General features: G+C 40.6%; 1 protein-coding gene across 2 annotated transcripts; it reads left to right on the top strand.

The window, feature by feature from the left end:
- Positions 1-1,256: 1,256 nt before the first annotated feature.
- chrne (cholinergic receptor, nicotinic, epsilon) lies at positions 1,257-18,644 on the top strand. Of its 2 annotated transcripts, XM_049591818.1 has the most exons (12): positions 1,257-1,414; positions 10,264-10,397; positions 10,605-10,649; positions 10,753-10,862; positions 10,952-11,107; positions 15,279-15,379; positions 15,459-15,659; positions 16,129-16,243; positions 16,352-16,466; positions 16,552-16,759; positions 17,356-17,489; positions 17,659-18,644. In XM_049591818.1, the coding sequence occupies exons 1-12, from the start codon at positions 1,345-1,347 to the stop codon at positions 17,824-17,826; spliced, it is 1,557 nt and encodes a 518-aa protein (XP_049447775.1). In that variant the 5' UTR covers positions 1,257-1,344; the 3' UTR covers positions 17,827-18,644. The 2 variants fall into 2 exon arrangements, with proteins under 2 accessions (XP_049447775.1, XP_049447776.1); XM_049591819.1 differs by lacking the exon at positions 1,257-1,414 and having other exon boundaries at positions 10,265-10,397; positions 10,827-10,862.
- The last annotated feature ends 407 nt before the right edge of the window (positions 18,645-19,051 follow it).

Here is a 19,051-nt window from a genome sequence, read left to right as displayed (position 1 = left end):
GAGAGCAAACGATGGACTGCTCGTTGTGGAGAAACACCAACAGAAAACATAATGCTGAAGGTCCCTTTATTTTAGAATGTCCTTAAAATACCTTTGCCTGTCTGATCTTTTAATTTACCCATGCTTGGATGAATCTGAAATGTATTTTGCTACAGCACTGCAGCTCTGCTCTGTGAACAGACTGTCTTTGAGGTCGGACAGATCCAGCCCCTCCTCTGTCTCTGAGCTCTGAAGTGAGTGCGAGACACATAATCTGCCTTCTGGAGGCTCTAGTTACCTTAAAGTAGCTCATCTCTGTTTCCCTAACTGTATATTTAGAAGTACATCACATACTGTGAAACTCACATGGCACATTCCACAAATCAGTCTGTTGCCCTTGTTGCTGCAGAATGACACTACTTATATTACTGTACTAATAATAAGAACAAATTTAGTTCCTGGATTTGAGTGAAATGTCCTGATTGGAAGGCGTGTAATTTTTTTTTTTGGAGTTACCTTTGTAGCACCATCCACTTCTGCTGGAAATCCAAAAAGTTATCCAACTGATCTCGATCAAAGTTTCTGTCTCCATGGAGTTTTATGAGTTTCATGAGCACTGTCTGCCTCCAGCCCTCTAACCCCACCACAATGTGGGCTGCAGACACAGTTGCTACTGAAGTCCTGCTGTTGAAGTGGCAAGGCTCTGCTGTATGTATTAATACCCCGGACACATAGCAGGGGGAGAGCCGGCCTGCACACCTTGCTGCACCCACATGTGTATGTATTTGTGTTGTTTTCTCATGCTCTGTCCGACACACACACACACACACACACACACACACACACACACAGCCACATATTTTAATTTTTCTAATTAACAAATGCAGGACAAATATGCCAAGGAAGTGAAAATGCGCCATTGGTGATTTTCCCATCAAAAGTAACATTCATAATGCGACCATACATTACAAACAGCAAAGCAAAAATGATTCACAATTTACAGGAATATTACAGAGATATTGAAAATGTATCATAATGGAGATTAACTGCATGAGGTCTCACGCTTGCCTACATTCTGTCGAAGAAAAACCTAAGTGTACAACTGCCATCACCACCGATTGTTGTTGTCTAATGATCGTGATGATTATTATCGTGGGTGACCGCAGTGTGACTTGAAGTCCTGGTTTACTGATTCCCAGCTGCTGTGTAATCTGAGCCATGGATAGCAACAGCCGGGGTGGGCGACAGTCAGGGGGTTTGGTGAGGGGATTTAGGGCTCTTCCTCTCTGTCTTTACTCTCACTCTCTCTCTCAAACTTAATATTTAAATATAGTGCAGCGCAGTGCAGTGGAGAGGTCCTGGGACATGATGGCAGCTCGCAGGTTTTGGATATATTTTGGAGTTGTAACTATTCTCGGGACTTTAATGGTTCAGGGTAAGTGGCACAGTGGCAAACTTTTGGCACATCCTCATCGACTGGCTGGCTGCCCTTTTATCTATCAGAATTAATTCTCCGCCTGTCATGTGCAGGCAGAGGAGCGACAACCAGCTCTATAACTCTCACTACATTGACTGGCAATAACAGAGAAGACTTTTCATACTTTTGACCTCCTTAAAACGTGTTTACACATCCTGCTGTAAATATCAAATTTTAAAGATGATAATTTTGGAAGCAGACAAAATATTTTACTCCTGTTGATAGTTTATCTGCAAGCACACATAAAGTATATCTACAACATACAGCATTTTGAATACTACTGTAAAGCTGACACAAGCTGACCACGCACTTTATAGGCTTGCATGACTTGTATGAAATTTGGAAAACAAGGCAAACCATATACAAAGCATGCTGGGGTTTTTGAAGTCTCTCTGCTCGTTTAAGTGCACTTGTCGTTCGTATGTTCTACTTATTATTGATACTGATGTCCACATGGATCCTCTGTTCCATAACCCATCCCATGATTAAATATGACTTTGAGTAAATGCAGTTTATCAGATAGCACCAAAAAAAGTATAGCATCAAGTGTGAAGCTGCTCTGGTTGGTGCAGATGGAGTTCTGAAACAGGAGGGTAACAGCAGGCCAGAAAGGCTACAGCTGCAGTGGAGGCAGAAGTGAGAGTGACATACTGTATTAATTTACTACTGTTTACAACTTTGCAGCATAATCTGTTCATGAGGACCACGCTCGAGACCCGCTAACACCAACACTATTTTTCATTGCTGTTGCAGGCCTGTACTGTAGCTACTGCACCTCCTGTTATCATTAATGCTAATTATCTAGCCAGCAGCAGTAGACGCCAGCCTGTTAGCGATCCTGAGGTGGGTGTTGGGGCCAGGTTTTGTCATCATTTAAAGCTACAGTTTGTAACCAAAAAAAACACCTGACCTTTTTTTCATATTTGTTAAGACTGTTAATATATTGACACAGCACAATCTTAATTAATATTTCATCAGTGCTGTCTAGTTTGACAGTTTGACCGCAGTGATTGACATGATTGGCAGCTGCGTTAAGCCCCTTTCCCACTGCACAAAAAAACCCTAACACCTAACATCTGGCTTTTAATGGGGAATTTTACAATCAGTATACACACCCGAATGAACGCACCAGTTTTAACCCCTTTACTGGTGAGATGCAATGCCTCAAAATACAGCCCATCTCCATCCAAGCAGCTCTCAAACATAAATCCACATCAGCCTGCACCGAGTAGAAAGAGACTGAATAAGCAGAGATATATAAATGAAAGTAATCACCATAAGGTTTTCACTGGACTCCATGCTCCTTTCTGCGGTTTAGTAGCCTGTTTTCCAGCCTGTCCATGACGTCAAACATGACAAACAAAAAAAAGACACACACAGATGAGAAAGGAGTCTGTTGTTTAGTTTTAGTGGGTTTTCCTGTTTTTAAAATAACCTAACCTCTAATACCACTTTTTAGTAGAAAAGTGACTGACGCTACAGCATCATAAACTTTTTTAGCTGTTCCAAAAAATTAGGGATGTTTCGTTGCCTTTTCATCTTTACTAGCTAACAGTCAGCTGTAGACTGCAGGAAAATAATTTATCTCACAGTGCCGTTCAAAGGCCACCAGCAGCTACTGGCAACTGTTCAGGTTGTTCAGTTCAGTGTTTTCAAAGTTACTCAGTGAATGAGTTGATGTCATGAATCAATCAAAACACTTTAAATGTCAAGATGACAACTCCATGACATATGCTTTGATGACTGTTGATTGTCATAGAAATGTACTTATCAAACTGACATTAATACTGTCTGATGGAAAACGTGAGATGAAGCTGAGTTGAGGCTGCAGTCAACCATTTGACCTCTGTACACTAAGAGCAGCTGCAAGTACAAACTTGGTATTAATTCATAAATAGGAGTGCGCATTGGACAAAAGCACATGGTCAGCTAGGGTGAGCTCGGCTTGCTTTTATCCCAGACAAACAGTGATGTTGTAATGCTTACCTGTGTGGTCATGTTGCGCTGACACATTATGCTGCCTGCCTTTTGGTCACCTTAAACGGTCAGCTCAAGCATATCACAAAAAAGCATGGTCTCACTGTTAGCTGTTCTGACTTTGGTAATTTTATTCGCCAAAGTTTTGAGGTATCCAACTCATACGATCATTTCGATCAGGTCCACTTCCCCTCAGTGGTCACCTGCAGGCTCTGCTTCTCATTTCCCATCATTCCTCTCCCGTCCCTCTCTGAGCAGCTGTGGGTAGTGACCAGGTCAAAGCATACAGTCGATACCAAACATGAACCGGACTTAAGTATCCACATGATAATATAACTGATCCACGTGAGTTGGCTGACTGACACGGCACCTTTTAAAAGTCAGTGTGTTTCTCTCACTGTCAGTCTACAGTGACACTTGACAGTTTACTGTACTTAAGAGTATTTAAAAATATGCAACCTCTGTAATGCTTCAGAAATCTGTCTTTGCAACTGCCCATCATTAAACAAAGTGGCAGAGTTTCCTTTAAGTGACATTTATTTATTATTTTTTGACATTCAAAAAGGGGGTAGGGTATGATGAGTGTGTGGAGTAAGAAAAAATGAAAAAGGCAAAAGCCATCCACACTGCAGTACAAAAGCAAAGGAAGAGAAGAGAACGACATTTGCAAACTTGCACATACTGTATTCTTTTATTGTTTGTTGTTTTATTATTGTTTGTTAGTTAAAGGGATAGTGCACCCAAAAATGAAAATTCAGCCATTATCTACTCACCCATACGCCGAGGGAGGCTCAGTTGAAGTTTTAGAGTTCTCACATCACTTGCAGAGATCCAAGGGGAGAGGAGGTAGCAACACAACTCCACCTAATGGAGGCTGACGGCGCCCCAGATTCAAACGTCCAAAAACACATAACTGAAACCACAAAATATCTCCATACTGCTCATCCGTAGTGATCAAAGTGTCCTGAAGCCCCGACATAAAAAGTTGTTTGGAAAAACGTCATTTGAACTCTGTTTTTAGCCTCACTGTAGCCTGTAGCTCTGACTGCCTCTCTGTGCACCGCGCTCACGTGTGTCCAGTATGGAGATATTTTGTGGTTTCAATTATGTGTTTTTGGACGTTTGAATCTGGGGCGCCGTCAGCCTCCATTAGGTGGAGTTGTGTTGCTACCTCCTCTCCCCTTGGATCTCTGCAAGTGATGTGAGGACTCTAAAACTTCACCTGAGCCTCCCTCGGCATATGGGTGAGTAGATAATGGCTGAATTTTCATGTTTGGGTGCACTATCCCTTTAAGTTGTTTATTTGTGTCATGGCTTTTGTTCTTATTTGTAAGAAAAACATTCATTCATTCATTCATTTATCGCCTATCCCAGCTGACATAAATAATAAATAAAATAATGTATAAATAAATCTCCTATGCAGTGCCGTTGTTAGGACTGGAAGCCCGTGGAAGGTTTTATGAATAGCCCCAGAGCTCATTCTTCTTCTTCTTCTTCTTCTTCTTATTATTATTATTATAAGAATATTTGTTAATAATAATAATAATAATAATAATAATAGTAATAATAATTTCGTTCATGTATTCAAACCCTCTAAAATAAGATATTGTTAAACAAAAATGCAAGTTTTGGGTCCTCTGAGTCATGTCTTGTCACATCTCGCCACTTGGTCAGTCGACTTTCACATCTACAGATCACACACTAGGTTTCCTAAGTGTGTCTGGTGTTGATATTCTGCAACACCGTGTCAATTTATGCCTGTTACATGAATGTGTCTTTTCAAAATACACTTCCTTTGTTACAGGAAATGTCCAATTTCTGCTCGTTACAATGTCAGTAAAACACCTCGTATTTACGCTTATTTCCTTGTGCAACGAAAGTACGTGGTTAGGTTTAGAAAAAAGACATCATGGTTTGGCCGAACATTCGTACAGGAAGCGAACACTGGCCTTGTAGGTGAAAGTCCGGTGTGAATGATTATACATTTTTAGTTGATTACACTCCGTATCATCATCTAAGTTTTCAAGGTAACTAAAACAAACAAATAAATATAGAGGAGTAAAAAGTGTTTTTTCCTTCTGAGATGCAACAAATATAAAGTAGCATAAAATGGATATACTCAAGTACCTCAAAATTCTCAAAATTTTAATGTTAGCGGTTACAAATTATTCTCTCTATTTAATACTAATTACTAACAACTACTAATATTTTTAACATCACAATGCATAATTAACAAACAAACAAACAAGCAAACAGGTTTAAGGGTAAATAAGATGCTAAAGTGCATAAAAAAGAATCAAAATGGAGCTGATTCATAAAAATAAATAAATCCCAGGAAAGAATCCTCCCAAGACCCCATGGAAATGTCCCCAGCGCTGATTAAACAGTCTGTTATTTTAAAATATGTTATTTTTGTAAATGGATAAAAAAAAAATTGAAATATCGCAATTCCACGAAGCTGATACAGTAAGCAGGTTGTAATTAGGTCAATATATTAACTTTAACATACCTCAGATAAATAGGGATATTAAAACATTACACTGATTTTCCAGTTCAATTTTTTTAGGACAGGTTGTCAGCTTGCTGTCGTCTTTACTCTCTAAGTGTTATTTACACACCCTAGTAAGGAGCACTGCCTTTGTTTTCCTCTATGATGTAACTGGAGGAAGACTATGAATCTGGTCACAAACTCAAAGCTTTATTGGCCTAAAGGGATGCTCCAGTCTTTGTAGCACAGATTTTGATGAAACACATGGGATGGCACATTTCTCATCAATGTGTCAAGTGTAGTATTTAAGAATATTTAATAATTAACAACTGACAAACCCTTGGGAGGTGAGACATCTCACCACTGTCATTACACTACCTACTACACAGATCGTCCCATGAGATGAATACGATTACATCTCAAAACTATGTGACGTATTTCTGCCTGGTTGGATCAGGCAGACCCAGGAATGAATCGATCACGGGGAACAAGATCATTACCACTTTGTAGCATGTGTTACTGTCACCATTTTTGGTTAATAATGGTATTGATGATTATTGTAGATGACCTGAGTGTGACTTAAAGTCCTAGTTTAGATTTTCCCAGCTGCTGTGTAATCTGAGCTGCAGATAGTGACAGCTGGGAGGGAAGAGGCAATGTGTCGGAAATAACCTCTGCCTTACTCTCGTAGTCTCTCTTCAAGTTTATATTGAAATAAATTGTAGCGGAGGAGTATTGTTTGAATTACCATTGCCAAATAAGTGCAGCTTTAAGCCTGGTTGCTAGTTTCTAGATTCTTCATGCACCTGCTCATCTCTCTGGCCTGAGGCTGGTGTTTGTCTCAACACCTGTGCGCCCACACAGCAAAACATTACATTTTAACAATAAAATGTTCAGAAATGCATTTCGATTCCACATTTGGTCAAACATGTATGCACATGTAGATGACATCAACACAAAATATATCTCAATACTGAAAACACATTATTGTCTTGAGAAATATGAACTTCATGTAAATTAAAAAAAGTTCAAATTTGTTCTGGATAATATGGATAATGGATGGAAGTTATGGTGTGCAGCTGGTAAGTCGCTCTTACAACTTGTTGGTCACATGATACAGCAGGGGAGACCAGGGTGGTTGTAATAATGGGTTGGTGGTAAAAGCACCATTTCCACTAAGAAGGGGCAGCCTGAGAGCCATGAGAAAAATTCCATGCATGACCACTTCCTTCCTGACCATATATGTGAAATTTCATACTGTAGAAAAAGGTGTGCAGATTTTATGGCTAAAACACTGACACTATCTCAGGTGTGAAAGTAATTTGTTGAAACAAGTCTATGATTTGGTTAGTAGGCTATTTTGGTGAATGATGGCAGACAGGTGTGAGGATGTTTGTAACACCTTTTGAATAAGTGTTACAAGTAACCCCTAATGGTGCAACCATATATAGATACAGGCTACAGTAGATATACATGGTGCACATGTTTTAAAAGAAAGTTCTTGTAGGGGTTAAAAAATATCAGTACCGCTGTAAAGGCCAAATTAAACCCAGTGGCCTTCAACATTTTTCAGGCTAAGGATCCCTGAGCTGAAATAGAGACAGAGCACGGACCCCACATCACATAAATTATAAACTAAGCACAAAAAGTAAGGAAATTTGTGTTTGGTAGATTATTTCTTTGTTGTAACAATGCTTCTTGGCAGTGAATCTTATACGGTTGGAAAGCCTGTTTATTTCCCTTTTAAATGGTGCCAGATTTGTAAGGAACATGCATTTGTGGGATGAGCAGCAGAGCTGAGTATGATGGTTGCACCCATGAAAGATTTACCAAATCTTCTCTTGCCAATGCCAAACAGCTTTATTTTGCTGTTGACTCTTGTTTGGTGTTGTTTGGTGGATTGGATCATTGAAGTCTGAAGAAACAAGATATATTGGCAATTGTGTGGAAGAACTATACACAGCCATAACAGCCTGGCACCTCCTCCTCATGCTGGTCACCAACCTGGTCACACATTGCTGTGGGATGGCATCCCATTCTTCAACCAGCGTTTGTGGCAAGTCAGCCAACATGGTTGTGTTGGTCACTCTGGCACGAAATGCACGCCCAAGCTGATCCCACAAGTGTACGATGGGGTTGAGGTCAGGACTGCTGACAGGCCATTCCATCCTCTCCACTCCCAAATTCTGGAGGTAGTCTCTGATTAGTCTCGCTCACCAGACCTTTCTCAAGAAAAGCAAGGTCTGGCTGCGCCGACTCTCACTTTAAGATTGGAGAAAAAACAACCCGGCTTTTTTTATTTCTTTCAACGAATCACAATTGTTCTTGGCGGTGCCACAGCAACGGTGCACTTGAAAACTGCTACACAACTGGAGGTGGTAGGGCGGGACTTCAGCGGACGGCTCGTTGCGCCCAATGAGAGGCTGATCTATGCAGCGAACTTCCGCCCACTCAGACTAGTCTCTGGTAAACCCCGCTCTGATCTGGACTCATCGCTGAACATAACGTTCCTACACATGTTCAGGTTCCAGTTCACGTGTTGCCGACACCAGCGCAAACGGGCCTGACGGTGAAGGGCAGTCATGGCAGACCTATGTTGGCTGCGTGCAGACTGTTCCAGATTGAGCCGTCGGCCATATCATCCTGCAAACCTTGACTGCAAATCTGTAGAAGACTACCTATGGTTCCTAAGTGCTGACAGGATGAGGAAACGGTCTTTTTGGGGTGCCGTCTTCTTGGGACGCCCACTTCGAGCCCTGTCTCTGACATCTCCTTGTTATATGGAACTTGGCCTTCAATTTGCAGATGGTACTAGGGCTCACTTCAAATAATGCTGCAACTTGGTTTTGCAGAACACCAGCTTGAAGTTGTCCTATCGCACAAGCCCTGTCCACATCAGTCAAACGTGGCATGCCGATTCTTGGAGCAGACACAGGTGCTGGCACCTGATTGTCAGCACCTGGGGGTACCAAAAGCTCGAAACAAGAGTCAGTAGCAACAGCCAAAAAAAACTGTTTGGCATTGGCAGAGCAGATTTGGCAAATCTTTCATGGGTGCAACCATCATACTCAGCTCTGCTGCTCATCCCACAAATGCATGTTCCTTACAAATGTGGCACCATTTAAAAGGGAAATAAATAAGCTTTCCAACAGTATAATATGTACTGCCAAGAAGCATTGTTACAACCAAGAAATAAGCTACCAAACACGCATTTCCTTACTTTTTGTGCTTAGTTTTATAAAATTGAGTTGCATATTAAACTGGGCCTTCAGTAACATGTAGGATGGCCTGACGTGCCATGTATTAACATACCCCTATATGGTGCATACAATATTAAGCTATTAAAATAATAACTATTGGCAGATTTATGTGTTCATACGTCATGTTTGAAATAATAATACAACTAATTTGCCAATATGTTTCAGTAATATCTAACTGTTAGCTCGCTAACAATCCTCACTGGTCTCCCCTTGACATGCTTTAAAGTACAGACAAAAAGAGCTTATTTTGTATCTGCAGCATGTTTTTATACTTATTGTCCATAGCATTTCAAACTATAGAAGTAGTAGTTCAAGCTACACTAACCTCAACAATGAAATTAACTTAAATACTAAACAAAAGTGGTAACACTATGATAAACTGTAACAAACTAACGAGGATGGCATGTTTCAATACGTAGGGTTCTTTAAAGTGAGACTTTTGCTGAACACAATGGCCTTGGTAACAATTACAACATAATGGCAAACACTAAAACATTGTGTAACAGCAGTACAAGACAAGACAAGTTGTAAATAAGTCAGTAAACTGGCTGATTAATTTGCACAGCAATATCTATCTAAAGTTAGCACACATTAGCCACTTAAAGCTACTGGTCATACCAAGTAAGGCAGCAAAAGCTGAGTGTGATGAATTGTGCAACAGCACATTTTATTGCTTACGAGATAATGGTAAATGGTAAAACAGTGTAACAGTAGCACAAGCAAGAGAAAAAGTCAAGAAACTGGCTGAATAATGTTGGCAACACAGCAATATCCAACCAAAGTTTGCCAACAATAGCAAACATTAGCTCCTGCTGGTCACTGGACCGAGGGAAGCTTTTGAAGCAAAAGAACAAAATGGAAGTATTTGTTTTTTCTTCTTTCAGTGGTTACATAGTACTTTTTTGCCTTTTAAAAGTTAATTTAACTTTTGGTCACTTGTCGTTTCAGGCCTCATGGTGACACCCTCCTGGGGGACATATTTATCCATTTTCCCATTTTTCAATTGATGGACATAGAAATATTATTATAACATAAGCTCATAAACCTTATCTAACCTTATCTCTTTCTATTTTTTCATGCAGTGCAGTGTAATGAGGAGTCCCAGCTGATCAGTGACTTGTTCAAAAGTTACAACAAGAATATTCGCCCGGTGGTTAAACCTGAAGACAAGTTGGACATTCAGATCAAGCTGACCCTCACTAACCTTATCTCCCTGGTGAGAGCTTACTCTTCCTACTTGTTACAGCAAAGCTTGGCTGTGACACCTCCAAACAGCAAATATTCACAATTCTAAGAAATAAGCACGGCCACTAGTTCATCATAGTGAGCTCAATGATGGCTGTTAGCTGTCGTAACTCAGCCATGCATGATCAACACAGCAGACAGCTCAAATATTCATACTGCTTCTTCACTTATACCACAGAATGAAAAGGAGGAGACTCTGACAACCAATGTGTGGATCGAGATTGTGAGTTTTCCCTCTCCATACTTTTTGTTTTGTTTGTGCAAGCCCTCATTTGTGTCTAGATTTTAATGTTACTGGTGACCTTTCACTCAAATGTCATTTATAGCAATGGACTGATTATCGCCTTGCCTGGGACGAATCTAAATATCATGGCATTGGTATTATTCGTGTCCCATACAGCACTGTTTGGCTTCCTGACATCGTCCTTGAGAACAAGTAAGGCAGTAAAAAAAAAAGTTTGCTTGCAGCGTTTTGTATAAAGTCTGGTGTCAACTGTTTCTGTTCTTTATTCTCAATTTCTGCAGCATTGATGGCAAGTTTGATGTGGCCTACTACGCCAATGTGTTAATCTACAGCAGTGGTGCGATGTACTGGCTACCTCCTGCTATCTATCGCAGCACGTGTGCCATTGAGATCACCTACTTCCCATTTGATTATCAAAACTGCACATTAGCATTCAGGTATAGTTAAACTATATCATTTCAAAAATATACTATATATGATTGCTGATTTATGACTTTGTTCTGTCTTTGTGTGTGCTGCATCTTCTGACAAGCTCCACAGATCTTTAATAATGATAATACATTTTATTTCTGGGCGCCTTTCATGACACTCAAGGTCGCGTTACAGAGTAAAATACAGAGTAAAATACAAAAAAATACAAAGTACAACATAATTAAACATTTAACAACAAACAAACAAATGTCAGTTTAAAAAGCAAAGAAAACAAACATAAACAAAACATCTTTTCAGGCTTACCCACTCAACAAGAGTAGGAAAGCCGGAACAGGTGAGTTTTCAGCCTGGAGTGAAAGTGTGGGAGTGAATCAATATTTCGGAGGTCATGGGGGAGTGAATTCCAGAGTTGGGGAGCAGAGCGGCTGAATGCTCTGCCCCCCATGGTAGTGAGGCGAACGGAGGGGACAGTGAGGTGAATAGATGAAGAGGATCTGAGGGTGCGAGCAGGTATGGTGATAGGAAGGAGGTCAGAGAGGTACAGAGGGGCGAGGCTGTGGATGGCCTTGTAGCTCAGAAGTAGAATCTTATAGTGGATGCGGTAGGTGATGGGGAGCCAAGATGGGTGTGATATGACAGGTGGATGGGTTCCTAGGGATAATACGGGCGACGGAATTCTGAACCATCTGCAGTTGATGGAGGATATTCTGGGGGAGACCAAACAGGAGGGAGTTGCAGTAGTCAACCCAGGAAGTGACAAGACTGTGAACCAGTATGGTAGCGGTGTGAGGTGTGAGGGAGGGGCATAGGCGGTTGATGTTGCGGAGATGAAAGTAGGCTGACCGCGTTATGTTGTTAATGTGGGATGAGAAGGAAAGCGTGCTGTCGAGGATGACACCCAGACTCTTCTGGAAGAATTGTCGATTGATATGGTGAAAGTGTGGGCTTTGGCTAGATTTAGTGCTGATTAGTAACATTTCTGTTTTATCACTGTTTAATTTGAGGAAATTGCATGTGAACCAGGGCTTTATTTCATGAAGGCAGCCAGTAAGGAATGAGGGTGGGAGGGTGGAATCAGGTTTGTAGGAGATGTAGAGCTGGGTGTCATCCGCGTAGCAATGGAAATTAATGTGGTTTTTACGGAAAATGTGACCAAGGGGGATTAAGTAGATGATAAATAGCAGGGGCCCCAGGACAGAGCCCTGGGGCACACCTGTGGAGACTGGGAGAGGGTGCGAGGTAAATGATTTCCGCTGAATGAACTGCGTGCGGCCAGAGAGGTAAGATTTAAACCAGTCAAGGGGTGTATGTGTGATGCCAATAGCATGAAGTCTGTCCAGGAGGATGGTGTGTGAGATGGTGTCGAAGGCCGCACTCAGATCAAGCAGAATGAGGATGGATAATAGACCAGAATCAGCTGCCAGGAGGAGATCATTGGTGATTTTAAGCAATGCAGTTTCAGTAGAGTGGAAAGGGCGGAAACCAGACTGGAATTGTTCATAAAGATTATTGCAAGAGAGATGGGCATGGAGTTGAGAGGCAACAGTTTTTTCAAGAATTTTTGTGAGAAATGGAAGGTTGGAAATAGGGCGGAGATTATTGAGGTTATTGGGATCTGAACCAGGCTTCTTCAGTATAGGAGTAACAGCAGCTGATTTGAGAGGCGAGAGAACAATTCCAGTGCTGAGAGTGGAGTGGATTATGTGTGTGATGACAGGGGCCAAAGAGGAAACAGTGGCTTTGACTAGAACAGTTGGAAGAGGGTCTAACTGGCAGGTTGATGTTTTGGATTTCTTAATTAGACCAGAAATTTCAGCAACAGGTGGTAGAGTGAATGCTGAAAGTGACTGAGAAGGAAGCAAAGATGGAACAGAGGAAGATGAATAGCAGTTGGGAACAAGCTGTTGATGGATATTTGTGATGGGTATTTGATTTTTTAAAATAATGATCATCTTTAGGCAGAAGAAAATCATTACACTTAAAGGAATACTTCACCCACAAAATGTCCATTTGTATATCAGTTAGTCATGTTGTGTTACCTTGAATTGTGAAGAAAACTTTGTCCTCTTGCATGCCTCCATGGAAAACACCAAACTTATTGATTTATTGATTGATTGGGGACCACGTTTAACAACAGCAAAGCTATATCAAAACATCCACTTACAAACTACACAACTTGTGCAGAGTAATCCAAGTCTCATTTATCTAATCTTATGCTCAGTACTTCCTAAACATGCATTTTCGCTAAAACTGTACTATTTAAAACTAAACTGAGAGTGAAACTTATCGATGCTCTCTTCAAAGCAACACTTCAATACAATTTTTTTTTTTTTTTTTTTTACAAAAATGCATGTTCTTTGGAAGTAGGCTACTGAGCATGTGACTGCATGAGTTGTGTGAGTCCTCTGTTTTGCTCTTGTTTAACATGGTCCACAAACAATCAGTTATCAATATGTTAGCCATTTTCCCTGGAGGTATGCAAGATAAACAAAGTTTTCCTCACAAATTCAAGATAACACTGCATGACTAACTGATTTACAAATGGTCATTTTGTAGGTGGCGTGATGGCAAATCAAATCCCATGACACATATTGGTCATTAATAACAAATTTATTATGGGCAACTGTCAGGGTTTGCTGATTTAAAATGTTTGAAGAGGTTAGTCATGTTGCTGCTGTGTGGTACTTTCTTCTCACAAATAATGCATCTTGCTGGATTTTAATTTGCAGGTGAGGTAACACCCTATTACATTTCCTTTTAAACATTCTCTCTTGTTTGATACACGTGTGCGACGGTGCGCAGCTGCAGAGACGTGTATAGTGCCAGACACATTCCGTTTGTAGTGTTTACGACATGTTCCTACAAATCGCACACACCAGTAGTACAAGACAAACCCACCAATGCAACGGCTATCTAAACCCTGATACACTGTAGTGAATAAATGAGACCAAAAGTAACAGCAATCCACTTTATAATTAATAATACATGCAGACGTAATTCACAAGTAATGAGATGTAACCCTTCTGATTACCCTTATCCTAAACGTAACCACCCCTCTTTTAACGTAGACTTATTAGCTAGTGTTAGCTAATTGCTAAGTTAGCATTAATATAAGTAACGAGACGTAACCCTTCCATTACCCTTCACCTGACGTTAACTGCCTCTCTTTTAACGTAATGCTTTATAGCTAACATCAGCTATTTGCTATGTTAGCATTAGTATAAGTAACAAGATGCAACCCTTCCGATTACCCTTATCCTAAACTTAACCACCTTTCTTTTAACATAATATTAGCTAGCATTAGCTAAGTGCTAAGTTAGCATTAGTATAGGTAATGAGACGGAACCTTTCCCGTTAGCCTTATCCTGACCTTAACCGCCTCTCTTTTAATGTAATACTTTATAGGCAATGTTAGCTAACTGCTAAGTTAGCATTAGTATAATTAACAAGATGCAACCCCCCCGATTACCCTTATCCTACACTTAACCGCCTTTCTTTTAACGTAATACTTATTAGCTAGCGTTAGCTAAGCGCTAAGTTAGCATTAGTATAGGTAATGAGACGGAACCCTTCCCGTTACCCTTATCCTGACCTTAACCACCTCCCTTTTGGGGGCATGCCAGAAGAATATACATGGGCGAGAGATGGGCATCCCAGTTGGTCAGCACATACGGGAACTAGATGGGTCCCAACTGGGCCATAGCCTACTGTGAAATGAGCTGTAAATTTAATTGTTTTAGGTAAAATAATATTGTTATATACTGCTGTATTATTGACACTTAAGGTGTCATCAAAATGTTTTGGTATTTAAGCCACTATAATGTGAGGTAAAAAAAAAAAGAAAAAAAGAAAAACCTGAATAAACTCAACCACAGCCGTAGATAGCCTATCTGCTCTTTAAAATAGCCAGTGCATTTTTTTTATAAACAGTGTGTGCGCGTGTGTGTGGCCGGGGTTGTCATGGAAATGAGAGAAAGTAATCTTGCGATAACCGGATAAGTCGCGGCTGCTCCTCTAAGTTCTGATGTAATGCAACCAATGCAAAGATCTGTCTCAGGGTGCCGAGATGGAGCCTAGCCTGGGTTAAATTAGAGGGCTACACGCATGCTCATAGAACTGGAGTTACATCCAACTATTTTCTGTTCTCTTCTGTCCTCACTGCCGTAACCCCCCAAGATCCCAGACGTACAGTGCCAATGAAGTAGATCTCATTTTAGCTATCGGAGACAACGGCGAAACTATTGAGTGGGTAGACATCGACCCCGAGGCTTTCACAGGTGCAGTAAATCCACATTCAATACTCCAATATTCAAAACATACAATTCCACTCCAGCTTATTTTGTTTTCACCCCTCAGAGAATGGTGAGTGGGCCATTGTCCATCGTCCAGCCAGGAAGATGGTCAACACACGCTATTCCCCAGATGACCTAGAGTATCAGGAGATCATGTTCAACCTGATCATCAAAAGGAAGCCCCTCTTCTATATCATCAACGTCATCCTGCCCTGCTCCCTCATCTCCTCACTGGTTGTGCTGGCCTACTTCCTACCTGCACAAGGTCAGTAATGTTGTTGTCCAGTTCCCTACAGGTATTATTACACAGACTATTATTGTTTCAAATGGGGCAGTGTTGCAAGGATGTTATAAAATATCAAGACACATAATGTTTCTAGCTGAAATATCAGACACAATAATACTGAACATAATAAAAAGGACCCATATTCAGAAGTAGCCATTTCATTGGGTTTGTTATACAGTATAAGGATTAAAATGGAGATTCTACAACATAATTTAGAACAAAAATTAAGTATTTTCTGTCAAAAAAAAAAGAAAAAACTCAAACTGCAAATTTGTTTTGACTGTATGTTTCATTATAACTACTGTAAATAAAAACAAGACGTAGTGAATATTCTGTGTAGTATTGCTGCATGTGAAGTGCCTGAGCACAGAGAATGTACTGGATTGCCAAAGCTGGTAAGATTTTTTAATTTTGTGTGTCTCCTAAGTCTCTGTCATCTTCTTTACAGCCGGCGGACAAAAGTTGACTGTTGCCATCTCTGTCTTGCTGGCTCAGACTGTTTTCCTCTTTCTTATTGCCCAGAAGGTCCCTGAGACATCTCTCTCTGTCCCTCTTATCGGCAAGTGAGTCAGTGTGTGTTCTCTGCTGACCTCTGCTGGGTGTTTTTCTTTTCTTTCTTTAATCCATACAGTTTCAGTCTACCTCACAGATCTTCTCTTTGTCCTCCTCAGGTACCTGATCTTTGTGATGTCTGTCACTACTCTCATTGCCACAAATCAAATTGTGGTGCTGAACTTCTCCCTGCGCAGCCCCAGCACTCATACCATGTCCAATACCATCAAACATGTAAGTACATCCTCTGCGGCCGGGTTTCATTTGTCTGTTCAAGAGTTATTTTATGTAAACTAACTACTGTTACCTTCTCTGCCAGGTGTTCCTAGAAATGGTTCCTCGCTTCCTGGGCATGTCCCCACTGGTGGATGATAGTGAGGTGACAACAGAGGTAAATGGAGTGAGGGAACGGCGGCGCAGCTCTTTTGGCCTCATGCAGAGAGCAGAGGAATATGTGCTGAAACAACCTCGCAGTGAAATGATGTTTGACAAACAAAGAGAGAGGCATGGGCTCACAGGATCAATTGGTAAGACATCTTTTGACCCAGCTCCAAAATTCAGTGGTGAAAAGTAACTAAGTAGCCTACATTTACACAAGTACTGTACTTAGGTGCAGTTTTTAGGTACTTGTACTTTACTTGAGTATTTCCATGTTTTGCTATTTTATATGGGGTTCACCCTGGACAGGCTACCAGACAATCACAGGGCTAGAAACAGACAACCATTCACACTCACATTCCCACCTTTAGAGTCACCAGTTTACCTAGCCTGCATGTCTTTGGACTGTGGGAGGAAGCCAGAGAACCTGGAGAGATCCCATGCTGACACCAGGAGAACATGCAAACTCTGCACAGAAGGGCCTCAGCTTGCTGGCGGGTTCAGACCCAGAACCCTCTTGCTGTGAGGCAGCAGTGCTTATCACTGCACCACTGTCCCGCCCTATTTTCTATCCCACGTCTTCATATCCCTCATTGTAGCCATTTATTTGTGCATTAAAGGCACAATGTATGTCGTTTATTTCCTGTCCTTTATTTTTGCCTCATCACCATCAAAGATGCCTGTGTCTGCCTCAGGCAATGCTGTTGCATACTAATGTCTGAGTTAACTGTCTCCTCCCCCCTAGTGGATAATATGGATGTCAGCAGCACAGCCAACCTGTATAAGAGTCTGGCCCAAGCTGCACCTGACATCAAGAGATGTGTGGATGCCTGCAACTTCATTGCTGAGAGTACAAGACAGCAAAATAACATTGGATCTGTGAGTGTTACTTCATACTTTATCTGCCAAGCCAACAGTTTGTATTGCATGTTTTAAATGTGTCTATTGATGAAGTGTTTTTTGGCCTATATTTTTTTAAACAATTTTGAGCAACTGTTTTAACTCTTAACTCAGTTGTTTAATCCCTCTTTACTATTTCCAAATACAGGAAATTGAAAGCTGGGTACTGATTGGGAAGATGATCGACAAGGTGTGTTTCTGGGCTGCCATCCTCCTCTTCACCATCGGCACAGTGGGGATCTTTTTACAAGGACACTTCAACCAAGTGCCTGAATTTCCATTTCCGGGGGAGAACAAAAAATATGTCCCAAGTTAAAATTAAAAAAAAAACAGCCCCTTTTGCTGTGATGAATCCTTTCCAAGGGTCACTGTACCTCATGCTGTCTATAAGGCTGAGTTATCTTGCTCATTGAGTCCCAGGCCCAGATTCAGGGCTGAGTTAGCAGGGCTTTAATTACAGGGATTTAACAATAAATCTTTCTGTGTTCATGTTCACAGCTCAAACTTCACTCTTTGTGAACACTTGTTAGGCAGCTGAGGGTTTTCCATTCTAACTTACAACTTAGTTATGAGTTCTTCATCTTAGTGTAAGTTCTTTGGATGTATACGTTAAAACATCACCATCATCATTAAGTGCAATTATTTATTATTTGTTTTGTGGAATAAAAGACAATATCCACAGTTTGTGTTTAAGCAAGTTCAGACTTCAGGTCAGGGGGTGTATTTGAAGGAAAATGCGGATTCACCACTGTGCTGAGAAAGTTATTTCTATTGCAACACATTGTGTCTGTATTGCATGGGGCCACAAGCACTGTGTCAAACTGAATTCATATATACCATTAAAGAAGGTTAATTAAATGGATTAAACAGATTTTATGTACACACAGTGTGATGAAGTTACAAGAATCATCCATGTGGCACACTGCAAAAAGTCTGCATAAGTTTCCCTGCATGTACTATGTCTTATGTGGATCCTGTGCATGTAACTTGAGCCAGCCAACTCTGAACCAAAGCCTTATTCTTACTATGACTTATTCATTAGCACGTCTTGTTAGGAGCTAGATAGCTCAGAGGGACATTGTCTTGATTCATTGTGCCATGTTTTTTAAAATAAATACTTTTTGTGCATTGTGACTTGTTTAATAAATTTATTACAAAGTGTGAGTTGTGTGAAAACATCCATGACACATACAGTTAGGGAAATGGGTTTTAATTTGCACTGAATGTCAAAGTAGTTTTGTATGTTGTCTTTTATACATCTTATTAAGCCTTTCTAAGAGAAAATGATCAGATAGTAGGCAATCACACACTGTGTGTGTGTGTGTGTGTGTGTGTGTGTGTGTGTGTGTGTGTATGTGGTTCCTCTGGGGTGATGAAAGCTAAGTATGCTCAGCTGTAAGTATAAATACAATGTAAAATGCCACAAAAATTCAACCGCTACCTTACAGAAACAATTCACAAAATAAAACTGATCATTTGTAAAGCCATGATGTAATGTACATTCTATCCAGTGTTAATCACTTAAACCTCTAATTTTTCAT

Source organism: Epinephelus fuscoguttatus, linkage group LG12 (assembly GCF_011397635.1).
Source record: "Epinephelus fuscoguttatus linkage group LG12, E.fuscoguttatus.final_Chr_v1".
Lineage (NCBI taxonomy): Eukaryota > Metazoa > Chordata > Actinopteri > Perciformes > Serranidae > Epinephelus > Epinephelus fuscoguttatus.
This window is presented reverse-complemented; position numbering and strand designations above follow the sequence as displayed.